Source organism: Abramis brama (genome assembly GCF_963993115.1).
Source record: "Abramis brama genome assembly, chromosome: 22".
Lineage (NCBI taxonomy): Eukaryota > Metazoa > Chordata > Actinopteri > Cypriniformes > Leuciscidae > Abramis > Abramis brama.
Genome location: NC_139984.1, coordinates 9182152 through 9200894, shown reverse-complemented (window position 1 = coordinate 9200894; position 18743 = coordinate 9182152). Strand labels below are relative to the sequence as shown.

General features: G+C 37.3%; 1 protein-coding gene across 1 annotated transcript in view; it reads left to right on the top strand.

Annotated features, from left to right (window-relative positions):
* Positions 1 to 16252, top strand: part of lgr6 (leucine-rich repeat containing G protein-coupled receptor 6) — an 84638-nt gene extending 68386 nt beyond the window's left edge. The window contains exons 7-18 of the mRNA XM_084099220.1: positions 449 to 517; positions 1249 to 1320; positions 2649 to 2720; positions 3285 to 3353; positions 4240 to 4311; positions 5418 to 5483; positions 5801 to 5872; positions 7408 to 7479; positions 9221 to 9346; positions 11141 to 11295; positions 12432 to 12512; positions 14169 to 16252. Coding sequence (XP_083955346.1) covers positions 449 to 517; positions 1249 to 1320; positions 2649 to 2720; positions 3285 to 3353; positions 4240 to 4311; positions 5418 to 5483; positions 5801 to 5872; positions 7408 to 7479; positions 9221 to 9346; positions 11141 to 11295; positions 12432 to 12512; positions 14169 to 15418 — 2176 coding nt within the window. The 3' untranslated portion in view covers positions 15419 to 16252. The remainder of the gene's footprint in view (positions 1 to 448; positions 518 to 1248; positions 1321 to 2648; positions 2721 to 3284; positions 3354 to 4239; positions 4312 to 5417; positions 5484 to 5800; positions 5873 to 7407; positions 7480 to 9220; positions 9347 to 11140; positions 11296 to 12431; positions 12513 to 14168) is intronic.
* The last annotated feature ends 2491 nt before the right edge of the window (positions 16253 to 18743 follow it).

Genomic DNA, 18743 nt, shown 5'->3' with positions numbered 1-18743 from the left:
CTCGCCCTTAGCAACCGCCCGTGTTTTGGTTCAAGTGCGCTTTTTGCCGCAGGTTTCCTAGAAGGCTAATGAAATGCATACAACAAAAATAATGTATGCAGAGGAGAGGTCACGTCATGTCAGATTAGCTTAGAACAGCTGTCTAGGTCTCCAAGGACAACCAACACGGAAAACCTGCAAGGTCACAGAAAGATTTTGACTGATTGGAACCACAGTTCTTAAGTGTTTGCTTATGCTACAGACACGTAGGATGAAAGATCAAATAAAAACGTCAAAACAGTTGGGCTAATATGTGACGAGCTAGCTAATTGTTGTTCCAAAGGTGGTCTTATGCAAGACACAACTTTAAAAAATGAACGTAGCTTTGCTTAGTAAATCATAAATCATTTTCTCTTAGCTTGTGTTCCTCAGAGTTCTTCTGCTCTTATGGTTGGTCTCCTTTCTCTAGGGAATTGAACTTCAATGACCTTCAAGAGTTCCCCGTGGCCATTCGCACACTGGCCAAGCTTCAGGAACTGTAAGTAACCGAGACTAACTTACCCAGCATACATGTGTCAGCATGCTTCCTTTAAAGTGGACCGCTTGGCCTGGCCTCGTGCTCCTTATAAATCCCGGTTAGTCCCTAGAATGTGGTTCTCAAGCACAAGTTTCCTGCAAAAAAGCAGATGCTTAGAGATGAGCGCTTAAGTCCTTCCTTCTCAAGTATCCTAAAGTGTTTTTTGCCTGCGGGACTGCCTCCCGACAGGTGTTTCTGTAAGATACAAAGGATGTTTACATGAGCAGATTTGAATTGACGCAACCAAATGGTTTACACGTGTGCTTATGGGAGAGTTCTGCACTTTATAAAAAGATAAGATGCAATTGGACTCAATTGCCCAAGGTGATTAATTAATTTTCGGCACCCAAAAAAGACCTTTTAACCTTGTTTATTTAACACGTGTAATTATTTTAGACTGTTTAGAATTTTCGGATTACCATTTGCTGGCAACATGTGTGCCATAAATTAACTTTAGCGTGTTATATTCATAGTGACGGCAGATGATGATGAATTATAAGCTGTTGCAGTGGTTGAATGTGTGGCCACTCCGAATAGCACGGCAGCTCTACAATTTATAGCCTATACGGAACAGATGCAGTTAGCAAAAGTACTCAGCAAAGCGGGTCTTGATCGCTGGATTTCCTCATCCTATAGTAGACTGTGTTTAAGTGTGCAGATGGTCATATTCTCACTCTCCATGCGTCTCACAGGGGTTTCCACAACAACAACATTAAGGCCATTCCCGAGAGAGCGTTTGTGGGGAACCCACTTCTGCAGACCATGTGAGTATCTCGTCTCAGAAACGACAGTAAAGCCTTTTTCTGTTGACTAAACATGCCTCACTGTGTAACAGACAGAACATGTTATAGAAGTTTGTTTATCTCAGCCAACGGAGCAGGAAATATGTGACAAATATTTGGGTAGTTTTACAAAACGGGTGCCTTTTGTATCCCTTTTTAACGTTTAAATATGTGTAGATGTGGAAATAACTCAACAAAAATACAGTATCTTTATTTTTTAATTAATTGAATTGCTTTCCCCTACCCGTATTTGCAAATATATAGATTTTTATTTAAAAAAATAAGGTTTCATCAGTTAACATTAGTTAACTACTTTAGTTAAGGTGAAATAAGAATTTTAAAAAAAACTTCTACAGCATTTATTAATCTTAGTTTATGTTAATTTCAACAATTACTAATACATTATTAAAATCAAATGTTGTATTTGTTAACATTAGTTAATGCACTGTGAACTAACATGAACAATCAATGTACAGCTGGATTTTTATTTACTTACATTAACGAAGATTCATAAATACTGTAAAAAAATGTATTGTTCATTGTTAGTTCATGTTAGTTAATACATTAACTAATGCTAACAAATGAAACCTTATGGTAAAAAATGTCAAAGGATGTAATTTTATCTTTTGAATAGTACTCTATTTTATAATAAGCAATAGTTATGATGTTAACAGGGTTGGCATAAAAAGATAAAAATGGACAGAGATAAAATAAAAGCAAAATTATCTTTATTTTGTCTATATGTAAAGGAGGCCAGCTAGTAAGAGCTGTGCGAGTAAAAACCTCACTCCCCTGATCTCAAGAGGCGCTCTAGCGACTAACGCCAGAGACTTCGGTCTTTAGCCTCCATGTTAGAGCGCCCCCATCCCATGACAGAGACCCGGGTTTGAGGCCTGCATACAGCAGCCCTGTTACCACTTTTTTTTTTACATTTCAACCCTGTTACCAATTACTGTTACCAATTACGTTTACATCTCAACCCTGTTACCAAGAACAAAAGATTTTTTGTTAAAGTTGATAAAAATGTCAACATTAAATTCTTTTTTAATCCTTAAAAAAACAATTGTTTTAATGGCTAAATTAATTATCAACTCTGTTACAATATAGTTCAAGAAATAGTTCTGTTATGTCTCAGCATATGTTAAGCTTTATTAATTTAGATGGATATGGCACTTTGTACTTAATTAATGCCTAAAGACATTCTTTCCTGAAAGGATACAAATATATCCTTGTCAAAATGGAACAGCACCCGTTTAGAATGATCCATTCAATTTCTAACAAAAACTAATGCCCTTTTCTTCTCTGTTCAGTCATTTCTACGAGAATCCCATTCAGTTTGTTGGAAGATCAGCATTTCAGTTCTTGCCAAAGCTACACACACTGTGAGTACACGTCTGTGTGTGAAATGATCACATAAACATGATTAAACAGAACAGTTTGGCTTCCGATAAGGCACATCTGAAGTACCAGTTGGCAAATGTGTATAATTTCCATTTCATAATCGCTTTCATTTTGATGAATACTGTAATCTTGCTCACCTCTTGCCATCACCTCTCTCATAAGTAAACATTAAACTAGTAATTTGTCTCCAAAAAACAGCACGTTTCAATTATAACCTCATAAATGCCAGAATATGAGATTTAGCTTTTCATAAAACCAGTAAAAAAGTGATTTACCGCTCTCCAATTACACAGATAATGCACAAGAATGCTGTGAGTGTCTATTCAGAATTCATTATTTTGATACAAAGTCTACCGTCTTCCATTGTTGATTTTGGGTAGCGTTGCAAGTGTAATCAAAATGATGGAATCAAGTGGAATAATATTCCCTCTAGATGATGGAGAGCTAAGTGTGTACGGTAACAGTAGACATCCCTGTGGTTTTGCTGGACGACATCTTCATTAGCAGAACGATCCTCACTAATGAGTTATCTAATCTCGTTTTAGCTCTTTGAACGGGGCCACTGAGATCCGAGAGTTTCCAGATTTGAAAGGAACCACCAGCCTGCAAGTTCTGTGAGTCTGAGATCAAATGTCCCCATTTCACGCAGGATCGGTTTCACTTAAGAGACTTCCAGAAGTTCTTCCCACCGTCGAGGACAATGGAATAACCGTTGACAAAATAGAGATGCTTTTACTGATCTCTCAGCATGTCAGCAAGGGTAAAAACGATGCTTAGGCAAGGGCCTGCTGAACCGAGCCCTTCAATGTTTACTTGTGAAGCATCTGTTAATATGAAGTATATAGTTACTGATCCTAAAAGTCACGGAGCATTAAACCCCTCATTAGAGTTAAGGGGGGAGGGTTTTCAAACTGCTTTTGGTCGCACCCCAATCTTACGCCATTGTTTGAGTCAAAGTTGCTGTGTTGGGCTGGTCGGGTTCCTCAAACTAAGCAACATTTTGATAGCGCCACAGTGTTTACAATTTTTACACAAAATATTGCTTAGTTTGAGGAACCCGACCAGCCCAACACAGCAACGGTGTTTACAATTTTTACACTGTAAAAAAAAAAAAAGTTGCTGCCTTAAATTTCTAAGCACTCAGAACTTAAACTTGAATGTTTAAGTCATTTCAACTTAAAATTACATTACATCTGACTTATTAATATTTAATTCATTATAATTAATCAATTTGAATCTTTGTCTTGGTTCCAGAAAAAAACAATATAGTCAAAACAAGACTATATACTTAAGTAAAATAATTATATATTTTGTCTTGTTGAATTAGCATAATGTTTAACTTCCTCTAGGGATAAATCTCAGTTTCTTTATTTTTAAGTCATCTTTTGCAGTGCATTCACATTCATTTATTTCCCTGTTTCTCTCTCCTGGTTCTCGCGCGCGCACACACACACACACACACACACACAGTGTAAACTTTCCTCTTTGATTTTCTCTCAGTACGTTGACCCGAGCTGGACTGACCGGCCTGCCATACGATCTCTGCCACCTGCTGCCTAAATTAAGAGTGCTGTGAGTTTCCAAACACAAATACGCACCTGCAACACACAAACACATTCAAAAGCTCAGCTCTAAAAGATTCCTAAAGATCCGAACTGGCAAAGGGAGTTGAAATTCCCCCTGAGGGATTTGATGTAACCAAACTTTCAAGGAGTTCCTAAAAGCCTCCTTTAACATGAACTTCAAAACATCAGCAGGTGGATATTTTTAGCCAACTTTACTTTTTATATTTGTATCATTTGCGCAAGCTTGTGCAAACAATTTGAAAGTTGTTAAAAAGTCATTTTAATTAAATTAATTTTGAATCTCAGCTTTTTTCTTTGCATTTAATCACTCTTTGTAACATGTTTAGGAGCAACCACTTACAGGTGAACAAGTTGAGTTAGAGAAACCCCTGCAGGAAAAGCGAGACTTTATGTAACTGTTCAAATGATGAATTAGACCTCTGGGGAAAGTAGCTGCTTAACATGCCATTCTCTCGATATATTCGCTTATTCTCTCTCCAAGGTTTCTTCTTGCAAACACTATATTGGGTAAAAAGAAAGAACACTAAAAGATGGTCTTAAAACTAAACTCATACTGACATGCAACTTGGAGCACTTATTATAATGTTACATTAAGAAACATGTATATTTCATGATGACAGAAACAGTATAAGGGAAAGATGGTGCACTTGTAGGAAAAATTGAGAACTGTAATGCTCATTTCAGATCATGTTAATTGAAACTAAATAAGCTAAATCATACCATTATTGAGATTTTTTTTCTTTTCAGTTTAAAAAATATTGTTGAAATGTAATTTTACAAACAGTTGGTCGTTTCACATTCAAATAGATACTATATTTGAACTGACTTGCATTAATGGGTCTTTTGTTTTTATAGAGTCACACTTTACACACTTAATTTGAATACACACTTTAATTTGTATATTTCTATATTTAGTCATGTTTTTGTATTCATTTGATATTAAACTACTGATATGTTAAGAATTTTATGAAATTATTGTGAAGTGTTACCAGTCAACCTCTGTCATTATTCGTGAGCTACTGTAAGAAATGCTTTTTGAGATAAAGAAGTCTCATGTGAAGACATTTCTAATCTGTATTTGTTTGATTTCAGGGAGCTGTCTCACAATGTCATAGAAGAGCTGCCGAGTTTCTACCACTGTGCCTCTCTTCAAGAGATGTGAGTTCAGGCGTCTCTCTAGTGTAATAGAGTATATTACATTAGATATCGCTAATAACCCGCATAGTATTTGACAAATGACAAATGAACGTCATTACAGTAGCAATCCATCATTGTCCATATTGTGGAGGCTTTCAAGTGTGTCCTTGGTCGCTGTGTATGATGTCTGGCGTAGTGTGTGTGTGTGTGTGTGTGTGTGTGTGTGTGTGTGTGTGTGTGTGTGTGTGTGTGTGTGTGTGTGTGTGTGTGTGTGTGTGTGTGTGTGTGTGTGTGTGTGAGAGATGCAATAAAACCAGATTTTTGTTTTGACTCGGCAGAGGCCTGCAGCACAATCTGATCAAACAGATTGAGATGAACACATTCCAACAACTCAGCTCTCTGCGCTCACTGTGAGTACTGTACACACACACACACACACGCACACACATCTTCTGATGGCCTCAAGAGTTACAGTACAATATAAAAGCACCAGGGAAAACGCTTCCGATCTGCATTTTTCTAATTTAAAGGTAGACTATGTAAAAAAAAAAATGTTCAAAATTAACAAAATGTAAATATTGAGTCAATAGATCATCAATCTTTTTGTCTTACCATGATTCACTGGTTAGCTTGTTATAAGTGTTTATATTTTAGACCTGTTGGGATGGTTTTCATGGGAAATTACATACATACGTCACTCGCCCGTGCGTGTCTCATCATATCTGTAAATAGAGTACATTTTCCCCGGCTACTTTTACAGAAACACGTTTCTGAGTGACAGAGGTTTGTTGTCACAGCGAGCGAGAAAGCCTGACATGGATCCGCTAAATCTCCCATCTTCTGGGGAATCACCCGTTTTAAACAAACACCGAAACAGAGGAGAGTCTGCTGGCAAAAATAGGTCGTAATAGAACAAGAATCAACATTAGTTTGACTTTTCAGAGATGGTGAGAACTGAGGGATTTGAAATGTTGTAAAAGGAGATGGCGATTTTATTACTCAACAGTTGAGTAAGGTATTTTATTGAACAGATAAATTGCCATATGTAGCTCTCTAACAGAGTTCATTGTAAAGAGTTATCTTTTGTGAAGGCTCATTTCATTATGGTTGTTGTAGCGCTGTGCTGGAATTTATTTTCATGGAAGTTCCGTGTCTATTAATGGGTAAAGCTACAGTAACATCTTCAGCTAGCCCGCTTGAGATCCTTTCCATCTAAACTGGTTTTATCTCTAAAGTCGAGTAGTGAATGTTTTATGAGCAGTAAGATAACCGTATTCATCCGCAGTCACGCAGAGCCAAAGCACAACCAAAACAATGTTCTTCCACAAAATACATAAACAAAATACGTTTGGTTTTTTTAACCACTACAGGTCCAAAAGTTACAGTGTACATTTAATACACATTTTACATTACAAATTGAAACATAATGATGGATAAAAAAATAAATAATAATAATAAAATTTATACTAAATAAATAAATAATACTTTTTGCTTAGAGGCACTCAAACTGCATGATTGATTTGAGAGAAAAAAAATCAAGTTCACGCGTCTTAAATATTCTTTATTAATTTCCACATTTTTAAGCATTAACCGTTTAAATGTGGTCTATTTTTTAAATTAACTCCACTGTATATATAGATTTTTTGAGAACATTGATACTGTGTCAAGAAAGAATTCATAGAAAGAATTCATAGAAAGAATTGGTAAAGCTCACCAACACTTCCACCTAGAGGCCAAGACAAGCTAACCAATTAACAACTGCCAACCAAAAGCCAGAAAATTATATATGATTATATATCTGATTATTGTTAAAAGAATATGAGAGCAAGACAGATATCTGATAAGGATAGAAACTTTCATGTTGTTCTGAGCAAAAGCATTTCTATTTTTATGAGAAAAGGAGAAATGACAGGTGTATGGATGAGTAAATTATGTTTCATTACAGGGATCTTAGCTGGAACCGGATCAACACCATCCACCCTGACGCCTTTTCCTCTCTTCAGTCTCTCATTAAACTGTAAGTATACTATATGCAAAACACTGCCAGTGCATATCATAGGATTTTCCACTGAAGATAAAGCTCACACAGTCAAGATGCCTGTACAGATGTACAAAACTGTTATTAAACTGTGACTTTGAGCAACCACCCCATTTGCACAAACAGATTCCATGATGCACACTTTTGAGTTTCTGTCATTTGTGCAATGCTTTCTTTGGCTCAAAGTGAAAAGACTGTGCTTGTAATCATGGTTAAAAGCTCTGTGCATTGTTGAAGACGTGCATCGTCAGTCACAGGCGATTAAATGCAAGCAGCATTAGGTGAAGAATGTGATGACTGAATGGGGAAGACTGATAAAGTGTGACAGAGTGAGGCTGATAAATGTGTGCAGCAGTGAATGACTGTAGAATGTCATACCCGAGTGGATATCGCAATAGTTATAGACCTCATATAAACCTCTAAGTAATTACTCTGGGGAAAATTCACTACCAAACAAAGTGCATGGAAAAGGCAAATCACTGTTCCTGGCTCAATACAAGTACGACTCCTTCAACGGTATCTATGGCATGCTGTTGATTACCACAAAAAAATTATTTTGACTCGTCCTTCACTTTGTAAATTAATTAACAGCATGCCACAGATGCTGTCGATAGAGCTTCACTTGTGTTGAACCTGGAACATGCAAAGTTTTATTTAAACCGATGCATTTCAGCTTTCATCAGGGTTAAAAGTTCAAGTCCTGTGTGCCAAAACATGTCGGTTTAAATAAAACTTTCTCCTAACAAGAAGTGTTGTTGGATTTAGAAAACTTCACAGCCTCTTCACTGCAGAATACTGCTATTTAACACACACACACACACACACACACACACACACACACACATATATATATTGAAACATTGAAAGAAGAAGCTGATCAACCCGTGCCACCATCACAAGCATGAAAGTGGTATGTTTATATTTAGTTTGTTGTACACTGTAGATGACTCTTCACGTCCTCATCCATTTGGAAGTGCATGCAAAGTGGATTTGCTTTCGCAGCACATGTCCTCTTGACATGTCGACAACATGAACCAAACTCTTCCAGTCTCAGCTACAGCTACAGTGTTTGAGGGTCAAAGTAGACATTGTTCACGGGCAGCCAATGAAGACCATAGGCTAGCATTATGCACATTAGTTACAAATCTATGTAGTTTTGAGCAGGAATTAAGTCTGGATTTACTGCTGACTCCTTTCAGGCAGTTCAGAATCCATTTGTTAGTTTGGGAGACAATAACTCCATTTATCTGCACTTTGATCTTTAAAAAATTGCAGACCGTTTCCATTCACAAACAGCTATTACACTACATGAAAGGTAAAAGCATAATCAGGGTACTTATTGGTTGCAAGATATTAGTGGATCATGTTCATGTTCATAATGTGATGAACCTGTGGTTACTCTGCAAGGATACCTATGTGAACTTGAGGAAAACTGACTTCACACATCCACTAAAATCTCTAACCAGCTGTGATGGTTGCCTTTTTAACCGCATCGCTGAAGGTAGCACATTTCACTTCAAAAGCTGCTAAATCCTCATGACTCTAATTTCAAGATTTCCAACAGAAGATCTCCAAGGCACAATGTTGACAAACGTTCACACAAAATGATCTTATAGTATGGGACATTTTAAGTAGATACTTCAAGTGTAGCACCACTTTAGCTCCATCTACAACTTTTTTTGCACATGATGATCCATCTATATCTCCTCTCTCCATCCAGAGATCTCACTGGGAACCGACTGAGCAGTCTCCCGCTAGTTGGGCTAACAAGTCTTACTCATCTTAAACTGAAAGGCAACATGGCACTCTCGCGTTCTTTCAGAGAGGAGGACTTCCCCAACATAAGGTACTTGTGATAACCAATAACCCTGAATAAACTCTGCTATCCCGCGCAACAACAGATTAGCTAGACTTAAAACATTTTCATGTTAAACCATCAAAGAAAAGTGTACACTCAAAAAAATGAACTAGGAAGTTTGTGCACTTTACATAATATATTTATGTTTAGTTTACTTATAATAATTGTGTTTGTTGACTTGACATGTTTTTTTCTATTAAGGTCCACGTAATTATGTCTCAACTTAACAGTACAAAATCCTAACGTGTTGTCTAAACACAAACCATTTATGTTAAGTAAAAATTTCTTACATCCAGAAGGTGGCAGTATAGTGCGACGCCAACTGCCATTTTGCCCTAACTTAATTTGATTGTGTTCAATCTGCTTAATATGTAAAATTTAAGTTTACTTAATCCGTTTGTGTTGGATTACATGAATGATTTGTGTTGCATTAACTGAAACTGGGCAGTGCTTGTTAGTTCCCAGCATGCTTTGCATATGGTTGAATTAAGGTTAAAAATGAAGTGTTATTTTATGTTTTTTTGAGAAAATGAGAAAAGGGAAGACTTGATAGTGTGTAATTGTGTTTAATGTTCAATTACATTCGAATTATTAGAACCATTTAAATTACAGTGGGTTACCATTGTGGAGAAGTGTGGAGCATTTTGTTTGGCTGTGGACTGATATGGTTAATTTTAACTGCTTTGGTTGAAGGAGCATGTAAATCTTAGCATTTAAGATGCTAATATGTGCTACTGTTAGCAAATAGCTAGCTATAGTCTATCAATTTAATTATGTGTCACGAAAATAAATGAAATATTAATGGATGAATAAAATTAACAAACACATAAGTTGAATGCAAATTAAGTAAATTAGTTGGTCCAAAACATTGCAAATTAGTTGGGCTGACACTATTAAATTAAGCTGTGTCCAACCATAGTAAATAAGTTGAATAAACCTTAATAAATTAAGTTGACCCAATGTAAGTACATTAAATTGGAATAACAGAATTGCATAATGCTGAAATGAAGCAAGTTAATCATGTGGAAATCATTTCCATTATTTTTTTATGTTCATTCAAAGAGTTTTTGAGTGTATGTGGTTATTAAGTCCCACAACACAAATGCCTCGAATAGCTCAAAAACACATGGAGGTTTCACTCTGTTTTCGGAGAAACATTTAGCCGTTTACAGATTTGACAGTTTCAAGATACTAACAATCTGGAACAGGCTGTGCCCCAAGGAACATTCTGTTCATTTCTACGAGTAAACGATTTCTGTTCGGTTCCCTAGAATATCTGGCTTGATGCAAGTCATCTGACAGGCGGAAAGATTATTTCAAGATACCTTATTCTCAATACAAGAGAGGCTGTTATAAATATCCTGTCTCGATTCATCAACAGCACAGGGCTTTGGAAGCACTCAAGCCTTAAGTGCTGGTGTGAATTAATTAGCACCTCAAGAAATGAGAGATTTCAAGTATTACCATTTCCAAAAAGCAACTGATTACAATTAAAGAGAAGTCACGGTTTCAGTCGTGACCCAAATACATTTAAAATAGCCCTTGCAGTTAGATGTTTTGCTAGATTACTTCATGCATTATTTGCAGATTGATGAATCATTTTTTCCCCTGAAATGGGATCTTTTATAGTTTTCATATTGCCTTAAACTGATGCAATATGTCCTTATTTTTAATGTTAAAACTCCATTTAGCACATAATAATAAATCTATTTGTGGTATAAAAATATTTGATGGAACATATACAATTATTTTTCATTTTATACATCACTTTTGTTGAAACAGGGTAATTGAGATGCCATATGCCTATCAGTGCTGTGTATTTGGAGCCTGTAACGGCTACAAAGCAGCCAGCCAGTGGGAAGAACAGATGGGCAGTGAAGAGGAAGATCTCCAGAAGAAAGCGCTGTCCCTGTTCCCCATTCACACTGACAACAACTGTAAGTCGTACACCTTAACTAGGCCATCTCACAAATCTGTCTAACATTTTACAGCATTGTGACTAGGAAGAAAGTGGTAGCAAGCACCATTTGCAAAACAGTACCTTTTTTAACTTAGTATACTACAGTGGTAATAACATGGTATTCTTTGAAGTACCACCAGTCACCACCACTATCTGTCAAAAATGTAGACACCTCACCATTATTTATTACTATTTTCCACATTGTACAACAATAATAAAGTCATTGAAACTATGATACAACACAAACAGAAGTGTGGGAATTACGTAGTGACCATCGACAAGTGAAGATGATTTCAAGCATTTAAGCTTCAGCATTTAGATCAAAATGGTTATACTTTCTGAGGTGATCTCTTCACCTTCTTAATAGACATGCAAACTGCTAGAATAAACCAGTTGGTTAAGTTTAAATTATCTGAACTTATCGTGGCAAGTTTCCCAACTCCAATACTGTATTGTATCAAGTCACTCAAGTTTGTACAGTAAACCTTTTATCAAAGTCCCTGTAGCCAAAAAATGAAAACATTGACCTTACACAATATGAAAGGAACATAAAAGCACCACTTGTAGCGGTTTTCCACAGTGTGTGTGTCTATTTTTATTTGCTCTCTTCTATCTGCCAGTTTCTTCATCTTTAATTAGCACAGTAGAAACATGTCAGGGCCTTACAGTAACCGCAGGTATTTGACAGATGAAATAAAATGTGTCTTTTCTCCATGCATTCCTCGATGCGATCTGATCAGGTTTCAGACTTGAAAGCAGCCCTCCGTAATTACACTCCATGGGAAATTAGATAAACATTAACAATTCAAGGTCCAAAACACACCATTTGGCTTATCGGAAAATAACAAAACCAGAGCGTGAACAAAGCCTGATGATTGATTGCACACTGACGGAGAAATGGAAAGTTGCAACTGAGATGTGTTCGTGTTGAGTGGTGCTAAAGCCCTTAGATAAATTAATCCGTTCCAGCAGACTTGATGTCCATAACATGGTGATTTATCTTCTGCCAGACTGAGTGCATCATGGCATCTTGAACACTGAAGACTATTTCATCATACTGCCATAAATGCACAAACCAAAGGTGCCTCATGCTTTTCATGTGTTCACTTGCAGATGACCTTGACTTAGAGGAATTCCAGTTAGCTATTGAAGAGTCCAAACTACAAACCAGCATACAGTGTACCCCCATCCCAGGTAAATTCAATCAGCAACACATCTCAACTCTAGGTCACATGTTGCCACCAAGACTGTGCGCATGTTGAAGAAAACTAATTTTTACACCAAATCTATGCACACTTCTCAGAATCTCCGCTAACACTTCAGCTTAGCGTGATTTGATAACCATGTGAAGAAATGTCAAGTGTTGCCACTTCCATAAATGGTGCTGATATAAAAAAAGAAAGAAAGATGGTTTCAGCTGTGACCCAGTTATGTATAAAACAGCTATTGTTGTTATATTTTATTTAGCATTTTAATAAGATTTGACAAATATTAATAAATGTGCTTCAGTATATTCGAAATGAACAAAAACAGCCAGTTATGACGCCAAAAGTTTAGATACCAGGGAAAATTCACAGTTCTCTATTCCAATTTTGATACCACAGCTATAACTACATGCCTAACTCTAAATTTAAAACATGAATAAAGACAAGTAACAGTAGGTTTCAGGTAAAGACATCATATAAAGTAATCAAATGTAAAAGTATTCACTGTATAAATTAAACAGATTAATCCTTATTAAAGTTTAAAAAGTTATTCAGTGAGTAATTTTTTCTTTGTCCTTTTGTTGTTTGATTAACATTGAAAACACAGAGAGCAACATAAATATATATCAGGCTGCTGTCACAAGACCTAATGAACGGATCCAATATACTGATACACATACATGTGTTGTCTTTCTGGACTGTTTACTTTCACTCAAGCCATAACCGATTGTGGTCGGATACTCACAAAGATGGTAGGATACTTGCTGAAATGGGCATTTTTTTATACATGTCCGTTCAAGAGCAAGAAGATGTGAAACAGAGCTCATTTCAGTATCCGCGTGCTGTCCGAGACTCTTTTTTCTTTTCTTTCTTTGTGCACTCTAAACTTTTCACATGAGTAACTTCGCGCATGAGTAACGAATTGAGTTCCCTTTTGTGTCTTCTTGCACTTGAATATTTAAATTTGGCAAGGCTTAAACTTTCGTGACAATGCAGCACCGGCCCATCAACAGTCCCGAGCACCGGTCACATTTGTTCACGTTTATGTTCTCACAATATTGCATTGTTAGAAAAAGTTACCAGCTAACTGATGATTGACACCGATTCATATTCTCGCCAACGTCGATTTCTACTCGCATTTGGCGCTCTGCGAGTGTTAATTTTAGTCCCTGTTTATGTAAATGACCATAGAGCGTACTACTGAAGAAGGTAAAATGTGGCCTACTATTATTCTCTTTTATATTCTATATGTACAAGCAATTATATTAAAACCATTCATATTCTCTGAAAAACTTCTCTTTTGAATTATGGGGGAAAGAATCTAGTCAGATTCTTGCAGTACTATATTTCTGACTCTGTGTGAAGATGCTAATAAAGATGCATTGGGTCTCATGAAACAAGCACAAAAACTTGTGTACTTAATTTGAAAAAAAAACTTTTCTTACATAAAATGTTGCACTTCTTTCAAAGCAACAATTGATGCAAGAACTATTTTAAGAAAGATTTACTAAATATTGTGTGTATTATTTTGTTGTGCATTTGATCCGTAGTAAAAAAAAATGCAGTCTTGTGTGAATAAGCCTCAAATGAATTTGTTATTTCTGATATAATGCTCAAATTCTAATTGATCATTTCACCCCTTCAGGTCCATTTAAACCATGTGATAACCTGTTTGACAGTTGGGTGGTACGGCTTGGCATGTGGCTCATCTCTTTGGTCTCGCTGACGGGAAACAGCCTTCTCCTCTTGACTGTCTTTGCATCCCCCAGCTATCTCTCCCCTGTTAAGTTCATCATCGGCACCATCAGCGGCGCCAACCTGCTTACGGGCCTGTGTACCGGCACCTTAGCATTGGTCGATGCCCGGACATTTGGAGAGTTCGCCCTGCACGGAGCTCAATGGGAAATGGGTGCTGGTTGCCAAACAACAGGCTTTCTTTCAGTACTAGCCTCGGAGGGGTCCATACTCTTCCTGACTTTGGCTGCAGTGCAGTGCAGCGTGTCCGTGTCTTGTGCTCGCGCCTACGGAAAGTCGCCGTCCCTGGGAAACGTGCGAGCCGCCTCTGTGGCCTGCTTGGCACTTTCGTTGGCAGTCGCCGCTTTGCCGCTAATTGGGGTCGGGGAGTATGGGGCAACTCCACTCTGCACGCCTTCACCACTGCCGGATGGCGAACCCTCCACGTTGGGTTTCATGGTCGCTCTGATAATGATGAACTCCCTGTGTTTCCTGGTGATCACCGGAACTTACATCAAACTGTACTGGGACCTGATGAAGGGTGACTTCGACAGCATTTGGGATTGTGCCATGATCAAGCATGTGGCCTGGCTCATCTTCACCAACTGCCTGCTCTACTGCCCTGTAGCCTTCCTCACCTTCTCCTCCCTTCTGGGACTCTTTCCTGTGAGCGAGGAGGTTGTCAAATCAGTCGTCCTGGTGCTTCTGCCTCTTCCTGCAAGCATCAACCCCTTGCTCTACCTCCTCTTCAATCCACACTTCCGTGAAGACGCACGTCTCCTTTTTAGAAGAGCTCACCACCATCATGACCACAACCTGGATTCCTTCGTCTCGGTTGACACGGAGAAAAGCTCATATGACTCCACTCAAGCCCTGGTGTCCTTTGCCGCTGAGGCAGATGCAGTGTTCGAGAGTTCATCAGCACCAAACCCAGACACAGTCGCACGGTTTTCTTGCCCACCCTCAGTGCCTCTCATCCCATGCCAGATGCAGATGAAACCCTCAACAGAGAGGGAGAGCGTTGGAGAGAACCTGGTCAGGTCAACACCAGAACTCATTGCCAAAGAGCAGGAGTATTTCAGGAGCAGTGGACTGGAAACTCATAATGGCACCTTCTTTTCTGGAGTCTACCACTCCCCGATTCTCTCAGCTCATTCTTAAGTCTTCTCCTAAACTCTAAAGCTTTCAAGGACCCAAGGAGTTTGAGAAGTCGTGAGCCTACATATGAACTGACCCCTAAAACCTTCAGAGCTAATGAACAATGAACTGTTTTCATGTGGGACTATATACAACTATACTGTCCCAACTGCTACATGGCATAAAAAAAGCCTAATCACATTTTGTGACACAATCTTGTGGGCCATTCAGTAATTTAAGCAATGTTCAAAAACAAATCCGCATTTATTTTTTTTGTAACTTTGTAACTTGTTTGTGTAATTAGGCTAAAGGAATGTTCTGGTTTCAGTATCATCATCATCCAGGGAATACTGAGGATTTTCAAGTAAAATAATTTCACGTTCAACTCCTTCCATAAAAACAAACGAAACAATACAAGCACGTACAATGGAAGTCTATGTGGAAAAGTACTGCACGGGTATGAATATTAAAATTCACACTGTATCTACAAAACAGTGTTACGTAATAACAAATCCACCATGTATTTGGTAATGCATAACCAGAAACGAAGCTAATACGATTTACAGCTTTACAGCTCCAATGTCTTTTTTTTTGTTGTTTTTTTGTTTTTGGTGCTTTACCAAACACGTTTAATTGTTTTGAACCTGGAACATTCCTTTAATTAGAAAAATATCACAGGGATGTTTGCTGATGTAAAAGGTGTGATGTATCTAAATATGTCAATGTGAAAAAGGTCTCTGCATAAAGCTCAATTCTTATGTCATGTATCTCAAAGCATTATGCATTCATTTCCAAGTGTGTATATATCCTTGTTAATTATTTGCAAGTCGTAACTTGCTAATGTGCACCTAGTGAATTAAAAAAAAAAAAAAATTGTATGGGAAGGTAAATACCTATGTATATTGTCACATAATATTTAGTGAAAATACATCATGCCAAGAACATAAGGCCAGAAACATACTCTCTGCAAGTACACAAAAGTCTTGGCCAATGAACTGCAAGCTCCCAGTCCCACTGTACATATTAACATGAATAGTGGTGGTAGGAAACCTTGAGAGAACAGAGTCACCTTCAATTGTCTGTGCCATAAATTCAGGTATCTAGCTATAAACATGTTGACAACTTATTTTAACTGATTGACTTTCTTCAAACCAATGCTCCAACACGACATAAGTTGAATGCAATATGCATTAAAATGAGTTTAAACGTAATTTGTAATGCAACATTTCAGAAGCATGAACATCAGGCTTAAGTAATTTGAAGCATTGCGTTCATGTACTTGCATAGACTATGTCACAGCATCTATTTTCAGAGTTGCATTTCATTTTTTTACGTCAAGGCCACATGATTAAGGAAGAGCAAAAAGTGATATATGTCAGTGCTATAAACTGAAGATATAAAAAGAACTATGCGTGATTTGATTAGGTCGTAATAAAGCTTGGTCGGGATCTTTTACAGATTGTAAAGTAGGCTAGCTATTTTATTGTAAAATATAACTACCTCTGATCTAGCATGCTATACCTTTTTTATCCTCATTGATTTCTATTCTTTTTTATATTAAATGTATATTAAAATGTAATTTTTTTATATTGAAATTTTAAGATCTTTGTACAACAGACACTATTCTGGATGTAAATATTTTCGTATTTCTGTACACATGTGATAAAGAATGATTTAATAAAGTTACTAGTTTCATAAATGTATGTCTTGAGGACTACTGAACAATTCAGAGAGATGTGAATGTAGTGCACCTTTGAAAATTTAACAATAAACCCAGATATAAGAAACTGTATAGAAATGAGATTCAATTAATATAATTCATGTCTGTCAAATATACACTACCTGCACATGTTCTTGGGTTGCTCTAAAGTGCTTCTCTCTTGTGTGCAGTTTTCTTATTTTTATTCTCAGTAGAAGGGGAACAGTGCAATCAGACTGAAGAATAAAATAACAATGGCTCCCACCAGTGGCTCATGTGTGTAATGACAGTGTATGTTGAGCTCAGACTTTGCAGATAACATATAATAGCCATAAAAAATGCACAAATCGTACCTTGTTCTTTTGGATTGCATGTTCAGCCGTTAATTTCTTTGCCTTCTCTAGAGTAAGTGGTTTGTTGTATTTCTATTCTGAGTACTGGAAAGTATGTAAGACACACCATTCATTTCCAAGAAGAACGATAAAGCAATAACAGTCAAAACATCCGAAACCAGTATGACTGAAGAAGTATGTCCGAATTCACAGTACTCATAAAAGAGTAGACAAAAAGTACCCGGATGACCTACTACTTCCGGCGAGATTTTTATTTTATTTTTTAAACACAAATAAGGCAATACGAATCCATATAAATTTCCTAAAGAACAGGCAACTCTATAAAAATGAAAAACAAGAAGAGAGAAAGAGAGAAAAATAATTATACTAGGAAAAAAAAAAATAGTAAAGCCAACCTGGTCTCATAGGAAAAACATACCTCTGCACACTTTTTTTGCAGCGCCACAAATATGTACCACCAGGTACATATTGCTACAGTTTTGAAACACAAACGTCCACTGGGGGTCACTAAAGAGAAGGACTGTATGTGACATTGCGATTGACAGTCAGAGGAATACATTAGTATTTCCCATTATCCTAAAACTTTTATTTTAGAATGTTAAGTGATACGTGTTGTTTCACTGAATCATGTTTGCTCTAATGGTAAATGTAACGTTAGAATCATGCGAGCGCTCATGACGCCAGTAGGACAGATAAGCTAATGCCTGGGTGATTTAGCTGAAGTTCATAAAGTTTCACCAGCATACAGAACTCAGGCAAGGTACGTTTGTAGCCAGGTGGCTAGTGAGCTAGCGCTTGCTAAGTTCTTTTTTTAGAGATACATGTTTGCTTGCTATAATGGTAAATGTGACGTTAGAATGTGAGCACTCCTGATGAAAGCAATGCCCTTCAATTACATATCCTGTAGTACGTTTTATAGATAACGTTAGGTGGCTAACGTTAGTGAGCTAACCCTGGCCTGAACTGTATGAACGATATATATTTGCACATACACACATTCAACAAATCACCAGTTACCCACCCATAGACCCTCTTCTCAAAAGAAATCAGGACAGAAGTGGTTGAAAGTGGACAAGAGAGACTACTTGTGATCCGATCGACCTAAACCCATCTTCACAGGTGTAAACCGGGCCTGAGCAATAAATCAGAGTTGAGCCCTAAGGCTTGCAGTGTGAACCCAAGTCTCAGCTTTCAAATTCTGTCAGTTTTATGACGAAATTCGAACAATAAATGTTATTTTCACTCTTTAATACGGCATGACCAGATGTAACAGAAAAAGTCAATACTACAGGAAAGA